At 57.5% G+C, this 19,217-nt stretch overlaps 1 protein-coding gene and 1 long non-coding RNA gene across 6 annotated transcripts in view; one reads left to right on the top strand and one right to left on the bottom strand.

Moving 5' to 3' along the window:
• SMG6 (SMG6 nonsense mediated mRNA decay factor) overlaps nucleotides 1–19,217 on the top strand; it is a 201,269-nt gene that overhangs the window by 179,278 nt on the left and 2,774 nt on the right. For 4 of the 5 annotated variants that reach the window (XM_015098571.4, XM_012185470.4, XM_012185475.5 and 1 more), the window contains 4 exons: nucleotides 3,590–3,736; nucleotides 13,569–13,722; nucleotides 16,594–16,805; nucleotides 17,059–17,140. In XM_015098571.4, coding sequence (XP_014954057.2) covers nucleotides 3,590–3,736; nucleotides 13,569–13,722; nucleotides 16,594–16,805; nucleotides 17,059–17,140 — 595 coding nt within the window. Of the gene's footprint in view, nucleotides 1–3,589; nucleotides 3,737–10,448; nucleotides 10,669–13,568; nucleotides 13,723–16,593; nucleotides 16,806–17,058; nucleotides 17,141–19,217 lie in introns of those variants that run through there. The other variant, XM_042255500.2, reaches the window with a different exon arrangement.
• Nucleotides 116–8,510, bottom strand: LOC132657402 (uncharacterized). The gene is made up of 2 exons (XR_009595521.1): nucleotides 8,348–8,510; nucleotides 116–1,223 (listed from the first exon to the last, which is right to left on the bottom strand). It is a non-coding gene; the product is annotated as an uncharacterized LOC132657402 (long non-coding RNA).

Raw genomic sequence — 19,217 nt, 5'->3', positions numbered from 1 at the left:
CTATTTATAACCACCCAGAGCAGTGGTGATGCCGACGTGACCAGCCGGCTCCTCAAGAGTGCACTCTGCTGGTGCCCCTTCCTGCCAGTCCCCCAGTGCCTCCATCTCGCTCTGCTACGAGTTCCAGATGCTTCTTTTTAATGTTGCATTGGAGGAGAAGGGAGGGAAGAAGGAGTTTAATAATGTGCAGCTCTGGAGGCTTAGGGAAGGGGGTCGGGGGGGTGGGGAGTGTTAGGGTTCAGGCCGAGGATCAAGTTTATGGATGTGTGGAGCCCGGCACAGCACAGGCCCGAACTGCAGTCTCCAGCACACGTACAGGAAGAGCTGACATTGCTGGCCCCGTGTGGAAAATCGCCCCCTCCCTCGCTGCCTCCCGCCCTCCCTCCTGCACATCCTGATGTGATTAAGGAATGCTCCTCTTGTTTGTTTGCCCTTGGTTGTTCCTGTAGCCCTCGCCTCACTCACTCCAGACAGGGTGTGTGTGCATGTATGTGTGTGCACCAGCCCGAGTGCCCACCCCTGCCAGACCCCACTGGTGTTCACCTCACCGTGCGTGAGGTTTCTTTCTGGGGCTGACTGTTACTGCGGTTCTGTGCGCAGGGGGTCTGTGTGTCAGCTTAAGCTGAACACTGCTGCCAGCTGCCCCGCCATCTGTGGGTGGTGAGTGGCTGTGAGGTGGGGCACTGCGGGTGCGTGCGTGCGTTTACTGCCACTGCCCGCTGCCCTGCTGCGTGTCTGGGGTGGATGACTGTCTGCTGAGGGTGCACACAGAGCCCGCTTTGCCTGATGCTCATCTCTTCCCTCTTTGCCCCCCACCCCGCCAGTGTTAAGAGGCAGAGGGGGCTTAGGTGGGAAGGAACGTGGGACTCAAGGAGGGGACGGAAGCAACTGCAGCCAGAGGCCAGGTCAGCCGTCGGCCAGCACAGTCATTTGGCCTGCGGCGGTCTCCAGCGCCCGGTGGAGCAGGGCGGGGTTCGGGAATGAAATCAGCAGCAGGCCCGGGAAGCCAGATGTCAGCTGGAAGCTGCCGCTGGTGATCTGAGGCAGTGATAGAGTGGCCACCTTTGCTTCAGAGTCTTCAGAGCAGCACAGTCTTGGATGGGCTTCATTGGAATAGCTGGAGAACCCCACCCCACCCCTGATGACACAGGGCTCCGCTTCCAGGCGAGAGGTGGTTCCAGGGATGAAGCTGAGCCCATGATTCCAGGCCCTCCAGATGAAACCTGGGCAGGGAATAATGGGAAGGAATGAGCTGTCAGTATGGGAGGAGCCAGTGGGCTTGCTAAAGCCACCAGGGTGTCCAGGCTCTGGGCAGGGCAGAGCAGTGCCACCCAAGCTCTGGGTGCCAGCCAGGCTTCCTGGGCGGGGTAGCGCCGCAGTAGGCTCTCTCAGCCATGTTTTAAGGCTGAGGCAGGCAGTAGAAGGTGAGCAAGGTAGCTCTCCAGGGTACTGCAGGAGATGTCCTTGGGCCCCAGGAGCCTGCAGGACCAGATCCAGGGCGGCAGGCGAGCCCAGGGGCAGGGGCTCTTCCCCTCTCGCAAGGAGCAGTCCAGCTCCTGGCCCCAGATCTCGGCTGTGTCACACTTGTCTCCCTCCTGCCAAGGCCTCTTGACCAGACAAAGGTTGTGACCCACGCCGTGCTGCCCACTTCTTCCTTTTCCCACGAGCCTCCTGGGTTCCTTTGTGTTAGTGGCCCCTGGGAAACCCTGCTTACCCTGGTCTGTGTAATTTCACAACCCTGCACTTCCTCGTTTGGTGTGAGAGCTGAGCCAACCTCAGACAAGCCTCGCTGACCCTCTTTTGACCTCAGTCAGGCTCAGCGCGAGCCCCATGATAACCCTGTGTATCCCTGATCAGAGCAGGCAAGGGCAGTGTCTCCCACAGACCGGCCAGGGACCTGACTCCACTCACCCCGTCCAGGTTAACCCCTAAGACAGGAAGTAAGTGTGCAGAGAGAGCCTTCCTCCTTCCCAAGCCCTGGGCCACTCTGGAAGTGGGTGACACTGCGGGAGCCTGCAGATTGTCAGATGAGTAGTGGCTGCAGACGGCACCCCAGACCCCTGAGACCTCTTAGGTTAGTGGCCCCATCCTGAGATCCCGTCCCTCTCTACCCTGTAAGACTGAGTCACTTAAGGTGATCAAGAGAGGAAGGGGGGTGCTGTTTATTCAGACATCATTCTTCACGAGCAGAACAGAGCCCGTCTCCTTAAGGATGCTGCCGACACACCTAACCCCCCACCCCTCAATTCTCCTCCTAAGACAAGGCACTGCCTACCCACTGACACACACTGCTAACCACTTTCCGCAAAGCGTGTCCATCGGAATGCCACTGCAACGGGCAGTTGGAGGAAAGGGTAGCCTGTGTTGAGCAGGATCCCTATGGGCCTTCGGGAGCTCAGCTGGGCTGCTGAAGCTGGTCTTGAGCTCCATCTAGGTCTGGGGCTGCACCTGCACCTCTGAGGGTCGTTGGTAGGAGCGCAGACTTTGGAATCAGTCTCACTGAGGGTTGAATCCCTGGTCTGCCGCTTGCTCACCTCGTGACCCTGAGCAAATTGTTTAACTCTCTAGACCTCTATTTGTTCATTTTATTAACTAGGGGTGATGATAGCATCCATTCACAGGCTGTTGTATTAAATGAGTTATTAATACGTGAAACATGCTTAGCCGGGTACCTGGCTTCATAGTAAGCCCTCAGTAAATGACAGCTGTTACTGTCATAATCATCATCATTATTACCATCCAGTCATCATTCAGACCCAGGAATCTTCTGCTCAACCACCCCGTTACCAGTGCTAACGCTGTCCCTCCAAGGGAGCTCTCTCGGGCAGCTGCATGTTCTCCACTGACCAAGGCCAAGAGTGAGGGAGTGAGAAGTGGAGCCCAGGACCACCCGGGGAGTAGTGGCCTCTAAGAGCCGAGGCTGCGAGCAGGGAGGTGCCATCCCTGGGGAAGGCGCCTCCAGCCTGGCAGGAGACTCCTTGAGCTAGCCCGCCTTCTCCCAGTCTGTCCCGGCCTCTGGAGGGCAGCTGTGCAAGGTCGTGTCATGTGAATTCCTGTCATGGGGCCCCCAGCCCTCACACCGCCAGCCTGTGGTCTTAAAAAGAAACCAGGGCAAGGTCCGCTGAGCTGCAGCATCTGCTCCCTGACGCCGTCTGGGGCGAGGGCGCGTCCACGCCCAGCTCCCAGCTGTGGGCCAGAGTGATTCCTATCAGATCGTTGGAATGAATTACACTTCAGTTGGGTGGTTTAACTTTCTCTGTCGTTTCCCCCTTTGGTGAGTTTCAAAATGAAAATAGGCCCAAAGTTTGACGTTTGGAGTATGTGCAAAGAAGAAAGGGCTGTGACTATAGGCATGGAAGTAGATACAGTGTGGATCTATGAGTGTGCAAGAGGAGGACCCTGGAGTGCACAGGAGAGCCAGGGGAATACGTGACACTTCCCCAGGCTGAGGGGAGCACACACCATGGGGCCCTGTGCAGGGAATGGTCGAGAAGCCTGAGCTGAGATGCGGGAGGGACCAAAGGGTGGGTCTGGTCAGTGCTGTGGGCTCACGGTCTCCTCTCTCTCCTGACTTGCACCCCCACCGAAGGAGGAGGACGTGGTGATTGAAGACTTTGAGGAAGACTCGGAGGCCGAAGGCAGCGGGGGCGAGGATGACATCAGGGAACTTCGGGCCAAGAAGCTGGCTCTGGCCAGGAAGATAGCGGAGCAGCAGCGTCGCCAGGAGAAGATCCAGGTGGGGCCCGGCCAGGCACGCGGTTCTGGGGTGGGTGGTGGTCTGCCCAGGGCCCAGGGGAGGTGGGGGTGGGGGTGAGCAGGACACTCTCGCTGGGACCTGACTGGTTCCACCACCTGTGTTCTTCCTCTGCTGCTCAATTCTGGTTCGGCGCCTGCAGTCCCCCTCCTCCTGGGATCCAAGGCAGGGTCAGGTTCTTCCCCAAGAATCTGCTGAAAGCTCCTCCCCCTGTGATGATCTGTGATGCCGCACAGACCGACCTTTCACATAGTTTCGGGGGTTTCCCAGTTCCCCTGAGCCTTGTGCAGACACTCCTGGAGAAACCAGGGTTGTCTATTGAGAACACCTGTTCTCGGGGGTGAGCCGGTGTCATGGCGACAGTCTGCGTGCATGTATTCCCACTGTAATAGCCGCGTCCCTCTGGATAGGACACGCTAAACCCTTCAGAGAGAAACTACTCCATCTCCACACCAGGATTCTCACATCAGCGGGCCTCTCATGGACCCATGCTGTCCGTGCTCGCAGACTTTTCCTTATGGTTCTCCCAGGTCCAGCTCTTGTGCTATAAGCTCACTTCCTCTTACCTATTCCTCTTATCTGTCAGGGCAGACGGGGAAGGGCCAGCCGCGCTCCTGCTTTAAGACTAGCTGCACACGTGGGGAAGCGCCAGTCCTCTTCAGGGATGTCTGTCTTCAGCCCTCTCTTCACCCACCTCTGGCCTTTGGCATGGAGCGTAGTGCGTGTGGTCAGGCCGACCTGATCAGGCTGGGCTCCACCACTCACCAACCATGTGTCTTGGGCACATGGTTTAACTTCTCGGAACCAGTTTCCTCATTTGCACAGTGAAAGTAGTGACAGCACCTCCCTCGTGGAATGGCCGTGAGGCCTGCAGGAGCTGGTGCACGTCAGGCCCCAGCACAGCGCGTGGCATATAGGGTGTGCTCGTGGCACACCGAGGGCTGACAGCAGACTGATGGTCCACTGGACAGAGCCCTGCCCTGGGAAGAGCTGTCTGTTGGGATCCGTGGGCCTTTAGGCATGTGTGTACTAGTCGGCCAGTTGGAGTTAAGCGTGTGGTACCTCTACAGCATCACCGTCACGGTGGTATGGCCGCTGCCTCCCTCTTTTCGTGATCTCTGTAAACCTCTGTCCTGGCCCTCAGAGCTTCATCCTCAGGATGTCTGTCTTCCTGAACTGAAGCTCTTTTTTTCCTCACCATCAGTCATCCCAAAAGTTGTCTCGATACCACCACCTCTATTTCTTGACTCTCACCCCAACAGTCATAGAGTCGATTGTATCAGAGGTCCGCAAGTACTTGTCTTTGTTGGTTCTTCATCACGCTTGAGTTCCCTGTGGCTTTGGGCCCTAAAGCCACCTCTCTCCAGCTCACAAGGACCTTCATATTCTGTCTGTCGACCACACCAACCTCCTGGGCTTCTAGACCATCGGTCTTCACTTGCTCTTCTCCTTCCTTTCTCTTACTTCTTAGTCTTAGCATGCAGAGTTGACACTCAGCAGATATTTTTGTTCAGTGGGTGCATGAATGATACCAAAAAGAGCTTCATCTTTTTTTTAAAAAAATTATTTATTGTTACTTTTTGGCTGTGCTGGGTCTTCGCTGCTGAGTTTGGGCTTTCTCTAGTTGTGGCGAGTGGGGTCTGCTCTTCACTGTGGTACTCAGGTTTCTCCTTGCAGTAGCTTCTCTCGTCTCAGAGCACAGGCTCTAGGGCAAGGTTCAGTAGTTTTGGTTCACAGGCTTAGTTGCCCCGCAACATGTGAGATCTTCCTGAATCAGGGATCACACCCATGTCCCCTGCTTTGGCAGGTAGATTCTTAACCACTGAATTATCAAGGAAGTCTGAGAGCATCATCTTAAAGCTCCTCACTGGCTTCTACGCCCTCATGTCTGCTTCTTTTATTTTTTATTTTTATTCATTTATTTATATTTGGCTGTGTTGGGTATTCATTGCTGCACAGGTTTTTCCTCTAGTTGCAGCGAGTGGGGGCTGCTCTCTAGTTGTGATGCATGGATTTCTCACTGTTGCAGAGCACGGGCTCTCGGGCATGCAGGCTTTCGTAGTGGTGGCACATGGGCTTAGTGGCTGCGGCTCCCGGGCTCTAGAGCACAGACTCAGTGGCTGTGGTGCACGGGCTTAATTGCTCCACAATATGTGGGATCTTCCCGGCCCAAGGATTGAACCTGTGTCCCCTGTACTGGCAGACAAATTCTTTACCACTGAGGCACCAGGAACGCCCCCTTATGTCTGATTTCGTATCAGATCCTGTCTGTTCACTCGTTCATGCCCTCCTCTCCTCTCCATTCCCATCGCCACAGCTGCTGCTTTAGCCCAGGGATTGGCTAGATTGGAGCCAGCAGCCCTGCACGGCACAAGTCTGACGGGGTCCTGTTTACCTTGGAGTCTGTGAATGGCAGCTCCTGAAGTTGTGGGACCAGGTCTGTGAACCAGGCTCACTGCCTGCAGTGCATCATTATACAGTTTCATCGTTCCCTTCCCAAAAGCGCCACTCCCCTGCCCAGGAATCGTCAGCACCTTTGCTTGCCTAATAAGGTTGAATTCCTTACTGTGGCATCTGAGGCTGTTCCCAGTCTGTTTTCCCAGCCTCTTCTCCCATTCCCCGTGAGCCCTCACAAGCTGTAGGATGTTGGACAAATGCTTTGACTTCCTTGAGCCCGTTTTCTCACCTGTCAGACAAAAGTGGTGACAGCACCTCCCTCAGAAAGAGTGCACGCGAAGTGCCCGTCCATCCAGACACTCCGTCCCCGCTGCCTGGACAGCGCCAACCCTCCTTCCGCCCACCATCCCCAGACGGCGCTCCCCTTCCCCACGCTCACATCTTGGTTCCTGCTGCTCCCTCAAGCCCAAGTACCCTTTTTTCTGCTCCACATTTCCTATTACCTGTTGAAATTCTATTCTTCCCTCAGTCCCCAGGCGAAACCCCATCTCCCCAGTGAAGCCTTCCCCGACTCCCCCCAGGAGGAATTCACCTCTCTGTTAAGTGCTCCTGTGGCACTGATTTATACTTCACTTGTGAAATGTATATCGTGTCTCAGATTACACTTATTGCTGGGTTTGTTCCCCCGCTGCACCATGAACTCCTTGGAATCAGGTCCTGCGTCTTCCGCTCAGTGTGGTAAGCAGTGCTGAGCACCTACCAGGCTGGTTACCAGGGTACATGGAGGCAAACCAAGGAAGTCCCGCCCCAGAGTGTCCACTGGCACGGAGGTCAGTGATGTGTCGTGGGAGCGAGCCCTGTTACCAAAGGGGAGTGCTGGCCGCTGGAGGAGCACGTGCCGAGGGGACCTGGCCTTGTCCCGAGCGCTGTGGACAGCCCGGCCTCCCCAGTGACGAGCAGTACCTGACAGCGGTCCCATGCGGGACTTGACTTCTGGTGCCTGTGGCCGCTGCTGCCTGGGGAGCCCGTCCGGCTCCCTCGGAGCAGGATGCTCGGGTCCAGGCACCAAGGGCCTGCTGCGGGCCGTCAGGCCGGGCGGCTAGGGCCCCTTTAAGAGCAGGCCCCACATGCGCCGCTGCTGGCGGCCTGCCTCCTGTCAGCCCTCTTCCTCCAGCCTCACGGCCACAGGAGGATTTCTCAGCAGAGAAAAAATTCCCCCCTTCCCTTCTCCCCGCCCCCCTTTAATGCCCGGGGCCCTTCACTTCCATAATTCTTCATTTTCCAGCCTTGAACGTAAGCCAGACACATCTGTCTGGCCATATGCGTGAACCCTGGAGTCTGTGCCGAGGTGGCTGTAAAACAGGGCCGGTGAAGGCCCTTCTGGGAGAGCACACACATGTGTGTGCCCTCAGGCCATTGGCTCCCTGCCCAGAACTACGGGGCTGCAGCGCTCCAAACCCACGTTAACCTTTTCTTATTTTTCCTCTTTTTGTTTAATTTAAGGGGGGAAAATCCCAAGGAAAAGGTATAAATTGTCCTGGGAGTGGGGGAGAGGCTCCTAGCTGGAGAGGCCATTATTGTTGGCAGGTACCTGGTCACACTAATACAATAAGGAAGAGAGGAGCATCGGGTGAATTAAGATCGGGGAGATGGGCTGTAAATTACACGGCTCCGAACCCCCTCCGTCTCCAGGGGTGTTAACCAAGAGGTGTAAGGCAGGTCCCCAGCTCCCAGCGCCTTTTACAGATGCAGCAAAACAGGAACCACACATGTTTGGGGAAGGGGATATGAAGATGGGGTTGGAAAAAACCCTCCCGGCCCCCATGCTGGCTGTAAAGTCCAACTGAGATCTGGGGCCAGAGCCACACCCCCTCTTCCCCCGCTCCCACCTAGACCCCTGGGCCTGCGCTCAGCTGCGGGATGGGGGGAGGCGAGGCCTGGCCTCCTCCGCAGCCTGTCCCTCCCCGCTTCCGGCGTTGCACAGAGGCTGGTGAGTGGGGCCGGCTGGAGGTCAGGAAAGGGGTGTGGGCAGCTCTCAGGACCTGTGCAGCTGGAGCCTCAGCACCCAGGCCGGGCCCTGGGCGCTGGGGGCCAAGTCCGCCCACCCAGGGAAGGCTTCGAGACCGCCTTCTCGGTTCAGCCCAGCCTTCGCCCACTGCCCGAGGCGGCTCTGCATCTTGCCCTGCTTGTGCCCACCTTGCTGCCTTCTGCCGAGTTCCTGTTGTTCGCATTGCCCTTCTCGGGAGGTGTCAGAGACCAAAGCAGGGAGCCTGGTTTGTCTGGGAAATTGGTCAGAAGTGTTTCATTCCTAACCAGGCCTCCAGGGCACAGCAGTCGCTGAAAATCCTCCTCCGGGCTCGAGGCGTGGCCTCTTGGCACCTCACCCTGGCCCTGTGAATCCCCCGCCTCCTCTCTGCCTCCACGAGGCTCTGCTGTGATTTGTGCTGCTGTCGGGCGGGGTCAGGTTTCCTGAGCAGTTGCAAACATCCCACCTGAAACATAACAGGCTCTTCCTCTGGCCACAGCTATTGTTTCCCTCGGCGTTATGGCCACAGCCTTGCTCCGTAGCCAGCAATGACATGTGTTCTGAAAATAGCTTTGCTCCCCTGTCCCCTTCCCGCCCACCCACCCTCCTGAAGATGCGGTCATTCCTTTGTGACGGCCCCAGGAGTTTCATGCTAAATATAGCTGCAGCCCATTCACACTGCCACCCAGCTGCGGGGGGCGGCGCTGTGGAACAATGGGGCATACACAGAGCCCCCACACCTGTATGGAATCCAGCGGAAGGCGGACACTCAGCCCTGGCTCCTAACTGTCGGAGACGGGGCGGGAGCCAGCGCACTACCCGGCCAGGGGCACGTTCACGCCAGGACAGGAAGGCACAGCAGCCCGTGGAGCTGGGCAAACGCCCATCCCAGAGCTCGCTTCAGCCACTCGCACCTCTCTGGCTCCGGCAGCATCCACAGGGGGCTGTCATCCTGAGAGAGGTCAGGCTTTTCGGCCAAAATACCCTTGGGCTGCTGCTTGGAGCAAGCCCAGGGTTGGCATGCTTGGCCCTGCCACTCCCTGTCCATTGAAAGGGCAGCAAGAAGTAGCAGGCAAGTCATCATAATTATAACCTTGAAAAAGACAGCAAGTATATGTTAAGCTCTGTGGTACCGACTCTGAATATCCAGAGAAGGGATCCTAAGCAGAAATGTTCCCATGAGCAACCCCCCTGCAATGAAGATGCTAAGGGAAGCCAGTGACCCAGGCTGCTTTGTGGAGCAGATGCAGTATCTGCACCCATGGATTTCTGCAGCTCAGAAAGGAATGCCAGTGGATAAGACTGGAAGCTCCCACTGCAGAGGGCGTGGGTTCAGCCCCTGGTTGGGGGACTAAGACCCCACATGTTGCACAGTGTGTCCCCAAAAACAAGAATGTCTGCCTGCAATGCCGGTGGTTATCTCACCAGCTTTTCCTAGTTTATATTTCATTCCCATTTTTCCAGGTTTTTAAATTTTTTTTAAATACCTCCACTTAACTTTAAATAGTTAAATACTCCATATAACTTTAGTTAAAGGAAAAAGAGCACCGTGAATCTCATAACAGAGATCAGCAGTCCACCGCCTCGCCATCCCCAGCTCTGCTCCCTAGTGGCTGCCCCAGATAGTCACCCCCACTGGATATATAAAAGGTGAAAAATGGAGTTGGGCAGGAAGAATGGAAACTGAAATTGGCTGTTACTAATATCAGGCATCTAGCTAGATACTTTCAGACACAGGATGAGCGTGGAAATTCGTTGTGTTACCACACTTCTCATTTCTGGTGAAGACATTGGTCTGGCCAGAGAGGCCCAGGGATCAACAGTCCCATCAGCCTGTGGCTGCAGTCCCTGTGGAGCCCTGAGCAGAAGGAAGGCCTGCTCTTGACCTGGCGCTGCTCTGTGACCCGAGCTCCTCCAGTTCCACGACTCCCGTGTGAACTAACGGCGGTGCCTTTATTTGTAACTCTCAGTGTCTCAACTTTATAAAAAGGTCAGCCTCCCCCAGTCATCCCCAGCACATCGAAGGAGGAACTTAACCTGTGAAGGAGCCCTTCTTGGGGACCCCGGCCCTGTAGCTTCCTCCTCAGATGTCGCTGTGGACCAGCCCCCTCCCAGGTCCCCACTAGCCTGCGCCAGGGTGCCTCTGGGCTTGAGAGAAAGTCAGTTACTGAGTGCCTTCAGACACAGTTAACTTCTTTCCTTCTTCACACTGGATGACTTCATGGTCCCTGTCACCCCTGGTCTGATCCAGCATGTCCACGCTTTCCCTAGGGTTCCCAGCTCTGCATCAGAGGACCACTGCGGCCCAGCCTTCGCCGCAACGAGAAGGGTTCCTAAGGACCTCTCCTTCCGGGTCAGCACACTTGACTCCGGGCCAGGGCCAGTCTGTCTGAATCACAGCATTCCAGTTGCGCCCCCCTCACCCCCACCAGAGGCTTCTGCAGCTTTTTGCTCATACAAACAAAAATAAATCTCACTACCGGCCTCTGAACTCCGCGACAGCATGCTTCCCCTCTCCCCGAGCGTCCCATGGCTCTGAGTGGGGACTTGGCACTCGCCCCACCGACATCACTTTTTCACTCCCTGCGCATCCTGTGTCCTTCTCTCACCGTGCGACCCAGGGATCAGAGTGGGACGTGACGGCCGGCACAGGCGCCGCGCACAGCTGCCAGGAATCTGACGGGTAAAATCTGGAAAAGTTGGGAGGGCAAATGCTAAACACACACACACACACACACACACACACACACAGCGCCACTCAGAGGACCGGAAACACCGACACCCACAGACAAGGGCCTGCGATTCCCAATCCTTCCTCGTCTGAATTCTGTTAAGGGGGCTGGGCTAGTGTCATGACCCAGGCATGACCCCCCCCCAGAGGCCTACTGGTATCCCCAAAAGAAGGGGGAGCAGCTTCATCGAATCTCCTGAGACCCAGGAGGGCATGTGGGGAACAGGAAGCAGTGGTGCGGTGAGTCACTGGGCAGAAACCAGGTTAAGGGAAGTTGTCCGCGGGTGTCCCCGGGACCGGATAGTGGCAGCACAGCCCCGACCACCCTCAGCAGCTCGGTCCCACCCACCCCGGGGACCCAGCCAGGCTGCCACCTCCCCACGACGCCGTGGCCTCCGTTCACCTTTCTGGCCCTGAGCCAGCACTCAAGGAACTCAGACGGCGCACGCTTCCCTGGACCTTGTGCCTAGATTTTTCTTCCGTCCTGTCATCAAAACACCCAAGCAGGCTCAGCCCCCCGCCTCCCTCAGCCACCTGGCCTAAGGGCCCCCCCGGTGAGGAAGGCTGGTCCGAGGTCTTGGGAGCTCATTGTTCCCGCAGGGTAGAAAGGGCAGCCAGTGCCACTTCCTTAGGGTCAGCCTGAGGGCCAGAGGGTCACTTCTGGAGGCAGGAAAACTAAGACGTGACGGGTCTATGCAGGGGAGGCAGCGGCAGAGATGCCATCCTCAGGCAAACCCGACAAGAGGGCTCATCCTGCCGCTTCTCACCGAGAAAGACAAAGGTCTGGGGGCCCGGGACACCAAGAGCACGTTCCTGGCAGTGGAAAGGCAGCTAGAGAGCCCTGAGACCTGGGAAGAGGGGTGACAGGAGCAGAGGCTGGAGCCCCACCCATGAGGAGAGGCTGGGGTGTTTGCTGAGCTTGAGCGGGGACCGTTTCTTGTCCTCACAAAATACCCACGCCATCACACATGTTCTGTGTCGACTCACTCACACTGAGAAGTAATATTTTTAAAATGCCCAGGCTGAGTTCGATGGAATGTGTGTCACCCACTGGCTGGCAGCCCCAGGGCGAGGGCCGGGGACCCGGGTTCCTGGGAAGGTGGCCCGCAGGCCAGGTGCTTTCCCTCCCCAAGTGAGAGCCGCAGGAGACTGCAGGCAAGCCCCTGGGCCACATTTCTCATGCCCGCCGGCGCCCTGTGCCTTCCACCAGCTCTGGTGGCAGTGGCAGCAGCGACTTACTCAAAGGGAAAGGTCCCCAGCAGGTCACAGAGGCGCCACCCCCGGCGTTCGGAGGCATGCCCTTTCAGTTTTAGTGTCACTGCCAGCGAAACCTGAACACCTTCCTCACTGACTGTTAGTGGCCAGGGCCCAGCCCATGGGCCCCATCTCAGTTGGCACGCACATCTCCTCCCCTGCTCGGGGCTCGTGTCTGTGTGCCTGCAAGTTGGTGTGTGGCAGGAGGCCACAGGAGGGCAGGGCAGGGCTGGGACTTGCGCACCGGGCCCCTGCCAGGCTTGGTTTGGTGTCCTCCAGCTCCACACTTGGGGGCACGGGGTCTGGGCAGATGCCCACAAACCAGCTTGCTTCCTGGCCATGGTCCCCAGAAGACGAAGCAGCCGGAGAGTGACCAGGCCCCTAGTGACAGGTGGACCCAGAGCCTATCTCCCAGGGTCTCCGCCACGCGTGCCCTGTCAGACTTGAGAAAGCTGGGCTTTTCCAAATGGGTTTGGAAACGACCCTGAAAGATGGGAACATGTAAGACTGACAAGCTCCAGGCCATGAGCTTTCCGAGGTGTGCTGCCCAGACCACTGGTACTGCCCGAGGGGTTTTTTTAGTGATGCGTAGGAGACACGCTGACTCCTTACTGCGGAAATTCAGCTTGAACTGGTAAACATGCCTGGGCGCTCAGACTCCCGATACCACTTATATTATTTGCTGAGCCACAAAAGCGAGTTGACTTGAAGTCCATCTAAAGAAAAACACCAAGTAAACAAGCAGTATAGATTGTGCAGAGTTGTGGCAAAGCAGCACGGGCGGAACACAGACGACCCCTGCGTAGGGAGCACCCGGCTGCTCGGGGGAAGACGGTCTTCATTCTCGTCAGTCCAGACGGCATTCTCTACAGACATGTGACTTGGGATGTCATCTGTCCCTCTGTGTGGACTCCTGCCACTCTGGGAGACAGTGGTGTCAATTATTAGTTGTCAGCATCACTTTTTTTTGCATAGGTTTTGAGGTGGTTCTTTTTCTTTCTTTCTTAACTACACAGTGAAGTAAGTGGAAATGACAAATTCTGTCTGAGTATATGTGTGTGTCTAAAGTATCTAGATTAAGAAGTACCTCCTGTATTCTCAGTAACGTGTGTGAAGCCACTCTCCTGCGCCTTGTTGATTTTTAGCCCCAGGTCTTCCTTTCAGAGCCCCTTTATTTTGAATGCCATCAGGGTCCCTTCTCAGTCCCACGTGGGGTTTTAGTCACACCTTGTTCCCCAAGCCTTTGGTCTCCGTGGGTTTGTCTTGGGCCAGCCCCACGGGGGGCTGGCTGTCCCTCTGGAGCAGGGGTTGAGGCTGAGGGGGCAGGGTGCTGATGCACACGGAAGAGTCAGGGCCCGGGCTTGCCCGGCACTGGCGTGCTCATCCACCACTCTGTGTCCCCGTAGGCTGTCCTGGAGGACCAGAGTCACGTGAGGCAGATGGAGCTCGAGATCAGACCCTTGTTCCTCGTACCAGACACCAACGGCTTCATTGACCACCTGGCCAGCCTGGCGCAGCTGCTGGAAAGCAGGAACTACATCCTGGTGGTGCCCCTCATCGGTGAGTCAGGGCCGGGCCCGCCCTGCACATGCGCAGCGAGGCCCCTCTGCGCGCACGCGCCGCAGCCCGGGGGCCCAGCAGGCAGAGCCCCGCCGTGTGTGTAAGACAGGATTTGCAGGGAAGTTGGGAATGCGTGGGGCAAGGGAGACTGTTTAATAATCAAAGCAGTTCGAATTATTATGGCTGATCCGTGGCTTAAACTGCTTGAGCAAATGGACTCCTGTGTCCCAGCAACCAGAGGCTGCCCGAGCCCAGCCCTTGTTTTTATCCTTATAAAGCTCGCAGTAAAACAGCAAAGCTGGTTCCCGTTATTGGTAAACACTCAGCCCTGGCAGATAACGGCAGTGCTGCTGGGTGGTCTGGCAGGGAGGCTGGGAGGATTTTGAAGTGGTTAGATGCCTTTGGTCTGATGGGCTCGTAGCTTTTCACGATCATTCTGTTGGTTCGAGGTAGCGTTATTCTGGCCAGTGTCACCCTAAGGCCAGGCCGATGGAGGCCCTCCAGCACAAGCCCGTGGCTCCCGCCTGTGGATTCCTGCCACTTGGGCCCTCACCACTGTCTGGTCGCTGTTTGCTGGTACAGGGTCATCGTCTCAGGGCCGGCTCGCGCACTTCCACCCTCAGGCCAAAGGAGCCCAGCTGGGCCATCTCCAGGGACTGTCTAAGGCACCCCTGGTTCTCAGAGCCCTGTGGTGGGTCGGCTTCAGGAGGGGCCCCGGGCTTCTGTCTGTACAACTCATACAGCCGCTAGCGCCGAGAGCTGTCCTCTGGAGGGAGGGGGTCTGGAAGACGACTGGGAAGCTAGGGCTGCTTAACGTCCCCTCTCAGCAGCCACTTGGAGCAAGTTTGGAAGCCCTGGCCTCTGGACGGTCTGCCAGACTGGCCGTCTGCCTGCCAAGCCACCTCTGACATCCATGCCAAGATGTTCCATTGGGCCTTCCCTCCCAGTCCCCAGTGTCTTAGTGCCAGATGAGGGTGGAAACAAAGGGCAGGAAACATCCGCCCCTGCAGAGGCTGTAGAACCCTGGGGGGTTGTGGGAAACACGTTAGCACCACCTGAGAATGTTGGCACTGAAGCGGCCCTCGGCCCGCCTCCACCCTCCCTGTCTTCCTTCCCCCTCCCCATGTGGCCTGGCCAGAGCCTCTTCAGCCCAGGCCCTGAGACCCACAGGAAGGTTTTCTGTTCTTCAGAAGTAGAGCAGCTTGTCTCCCCAGGGCCAAGCCAGACCCTCGTGTTGTTGGAGCCACCCCTCTGCCCTCACTGGGTCCCGGGTTGGGCAGCTTTCAGGAGAGCAAGTCCCTGTGCTCTCCTGCCCAGGAGATTTTCAGGAGTAAGAAAGTGAATTGGGTGCTCTTTGCTGGATGGTCAGGAAATGGGGTAATTGAGAGGCGGCCACGTCTCAGGCTGTTCACCTAAGTCTTGGAAGGAGCCTCAGACACCACCCCAGCCCGACGAGTTCTTGGTCACCAGCACCGATGGGGCCCACCATGTGCTCTGTCTCCTTGTTCCCAAGGTCGCCCATGAAAGGCAGAGCTGCAGCCCTTGGCCTTGGTGAGCTTACGGGCCAGTGGGGGAAGCCAGATTATGTGGGAAGGGAGCAAATATATAAGGGGGCCCAGAGGAGATGGCAGCTATAGAATAGTCAGCCCTCAGGGGCGCCGGGAAATGCCAGCTCTGTCACAGGAGAGCGGGCCCCTGCCCTGTGCCCAGAGCACAGAGGGTTAAGCTGACAGCCTCCCCGCTTGTCTCTTGTGCTCTTTAACCTGCTCCATGCTCCTTAGGCCTGACCCCAGCATCAAGAAGCCCCGCCTGGTGCAGAAGCACAAACAAGCTTCCCCTTTGAAGCCTGTTTAGTTTGGAAGCAGGAAAGCAGATTTTGGGATAGAATACTAGTTTTTCACGTTTGATGTTCTGTTTGGTGTACCATACACTCAGCCACCACTACTCCGCAACCTCAGCCATACATCGTGTGGAGGCTGCAGCTTCAGGTTGCTGAAGGCGCGTGTGTGTGTGTGTGTGTGTGTGTGTGTGTGTGTGTGTGTGTGTGTGTTCGTCTTCCCACATGGGCCCTTTCCAGAAAGTGTCTCTGAATACCCAGACAGTGAGTGCCAGGCTCACCATGGAACAGCATGCTCACGCCGACTCCCCGAGCCATGAATCACTGCTGAGGAGAGGCCTCAGACCCCAAACTCTCCCCGGAGCCCCCAAGGAGTGCATATTTCCCACTTGACCTCAGGCTCTTGGCTGGAATTTTGGAAAGAATCTTCACCAGAAAATGAAGCCGTGTCCCAGACACATAGGCAGGCAGACACACACACACACACACACACACACACGTGCAGTATCAGACGAGGTCAAAGTGCCAAGGGAATGGTTCAGGGGACTAGCAGGGTCCCTGCATGTGAGGCCGTGACCCCACTTCCCACCCCGTGACCTCCTCGCGCTCTGCCAAGGACAGGCATAGAACAGCTGGGGGCCCGGGTGGATGAGGGAGGGTGCCCCTCTCCCTCTAGCTGCTGCATACCCTTGCCTTTCCTGAGGGACCCTCTTGATTTGATTCTATAACTGAGGAATGTGATGGAGGGGCCAGGTTTCTTCCTCTGAATACAGCAGCTCCAGAAAATCCCTGTAAATCCCTCCCAGGAGAAGGGTGGGGCCCAGGGGAAGAGGCAGAAAAAGGAGAGAACACTTGGAACATCGAGGGCACTTCTTGCCCGCCAAGGGCCCCCAGTTTCATGGGAAGACTCCTGTGGGGCCACGTGGCCTCCGGGGTCGGGTAGAAGTTGCCTGCGAAAGCAAGGCCTCGGGCGCAGACAGACAAGACAGACATGATTGTTGAGGCTGATTCCTTGTGGGACTGTGTCTCCTCAGTGATCAATGAGCTGGACGGCCTAGCCAAGGGGCAGGAGACAGACCACCGGGCCGGGGGCTATGCCCGCGTGGTACAGGAAAAGGCCCGGAAGTCCATTGAGTTCCTCGAGCGGAGATTCGAGAGTCGGGACTCTTGCCTGCGGGCCCTGACCAGCCGTGGCAATGAACTCGAATCCATCGCCTTCCGCAGCGAGGACATCACTGGCCAGCTGGTGAGACCCAGGGCAAAACGGGAGCACTTGAGCCAGCCTTCAGAACAGGGGCCCTGGGAGGGAGGGGCTCAAGGCAGGCCCCCCAGCCTGGACCTCCTGCCCCTAGGGGGCATCCGCCATCGAGGCCCAGGAGGGGGTTCCTTGTCCCCCGGGTAACTCTCAGCACAGTGGGACCTGGCCAAGCAGGTCCAGGGCGTGGATCGGCGGGCCACTGAGATGTGACCCCAGCGGCACTCACCCTGTCTTCTTCCAGGGTAACAACGATGACCTGATCCTCTCCTGTTGCCTCCACTACTGTAAAGACAAGGCGAAGGACTTCATGCCCACCAACAAAGGTAGTGCGCCCCCTCCCCCTCGGGACTTTCCCTTCCCTCCCTGCCTCGTCCTGCCTGCCTCAGCCCTAGGTCCCTTCCCTGACTCTGGCCTGGGAAGTGTAACAATCAGGGATGAGGCCTGATACAAGCCTGAGGCCAACCCAGTTCCTCCCCAGCACACAACCACCCCGTGCTGGAAGTCAGACCCCACCCCCGACTCCCCCAGCCTCAGGTGGACCCTCAGCCAGCTAAGGACGGGCCTCACCCAGGAAGCTGGGCTTCAGGCAGCGAACTTTCCTCCTCTGCATGCATCCATTTCCTTTCTTGGGTCCTCAGTGAGTTCTCTGACAGCAAGAATGTCTTTATGATTCACTGTAGCTTATTCCGGCCATGGTCTCCTGAGCCCAGCCCTCTGCCGCTGAGGACAGTCCCTAGCGGTCCCTAGGGCCCCACCTCCCTGTCCTTGGCCATGCTCACCCTCTCAGTTCATCCGTGAATGTTCACCCTGTATCAGGCCAGGGTGGAAGTACTTCCCCAGCTAGTAGTGGTCCTTCTCTTCCTGTCTCTCTGGTTGTGTGACATAGCACTCTGGAGGCAGGTGGGACCTTGCAGATGGAGCCCTCAGCCCGGTTTTCAGAACCCTTTTGGTGAGCAGAAGCCTGTCAGGTCAGAGACTCTCTTCGGGGTGCTTGAGCACCTTAACCTCATCCCAGAACTGTCTCTTGCCTGAGCTGGCCTCTGAGAGTCAGCGAGGCTCAGGTGTTGGTCCTGGCTCCTGGGACTCCAGCCCTTTCTTCTTCGGGAAGGAATTCCTAGGCTCTCCAGCTCAGTGTCATCTGCACAGCTGATAATTCCCAGCTCTTGGTCTCCTGTCTGCATGTCTGCAGCCTTCTTGTCCTCTTCTTTGTGTTGAGGTCGCCCAGCCCATCTCTGCTGGCTTCCCCGCCCTGCTGCCCGGCGGGCCCGGGACTGCCTTCCCTCCAGCCTCCTCGCGCGGCTTCAGCACCGCCCATGCCGCGCACAGCCCTGTACCTGAGGCGGGTGACACGCCCACAGCTGCTGTTCCTCAGAGGGCCCCAGCTACGTGGTACGCCTGCACCGTCCCTAAGGGGCAGATCCGGAGCATTCAGGGGGCAAAGAGGAGCCCCACTGAGCCCAGCGGAGGGGTGGGGCTCTGCTCCCAGGCAGCTTCCTGGAGGGGCACCTTCTGAGGGCAAGGTCGGCCGGACTGCAGAAGGCCTTGTTGGGAAGTACGGTTCAGATACCGCTGTGGCCCCACCCAGCCTCAGAGCTGTTTCTTTCTCAGCAGAGACACATTTTGGCTTTGGCCCTAGTCTCCCCAGCCCCCACTTCACCCCCAACAGCCTACAGGAACCCATTGGCATCCTGGGGACCGCCCCTATCAGAATTACATCAGCAAGGGCTGGTGTAATCAAACCCCATTTGTCAGTGTGAATTCTTAGCAGATTAACTTGTCAGATTCACAGAGAAACCATCACCAAATGTTTATGTGTAAACGATGTTGAATTTTAAAATCATGTGGATTATGGCGGATGGGGCCTGACAGGATGACAGTCTCTGGTTTCTAACAAAGTGAAGTTACCAGTGTCAAAACAGAGGATGTTTATTGTTCAAAATGTCTCAAAGTATCCACAGAAACCCCTGCAGACCCCTGCCAGCAACTCCGGGCCTCGGTTGGCTGCCGTGAGGCCTGGGACTCGCCTGGTCTGAGTCCCAGGGCAGGAGCAGTGGGGCCGTGGACAGACCCGGGCCGCCTGCTGCGAGCCCCACAGGGCACTGCCCGTCACCCCGCCCCGCCCACACACCCTCGAGCTGCTGGGCGTCTCAGAGCATCTCCTCTCCCCACGGCCGCCTTCCTCGCCCTCTCAGTCCGCCACGGCCGCTCACCTCCCACCACACCCTCCTTCCGCCGCTCCCCTTCTCTCACCACCATCAACCCCGCGAGCCTCTCCTCCCTCTTCCCCCAGACTCCTCCCAAGGCTGACAGCCAGCTCGCAGCCTCCCTGCCTGGAGCTGGCAAGCCTGAAACTGCTCAGGTCTGACACGGATATTTGCAGTCCCCCAGCCCCACCAGGCC

The sequence above is a fragment of the Ovis aries genome, chromosome 11, assembly GCF_016772045.2.
Source record: "Ovis aries strain OAR_USU_Benz2616 breed Rambouillet chromosome 11, ARS-UI_Ramb_v3.0, whole genome shotgun sequence".
In the NCBI taxonomy this organism is placed as follows: Eukaryota; Metazoa; Chordata; class Mammalia; order Artiodactyla; family Bovidae; genus Ovis; species Ovis aries.
The sequence above is the reverse complement of the archived record's forward strand: the minus strand, read 5'-3'. Positions and strand labels throughout refer to the sequence as shown.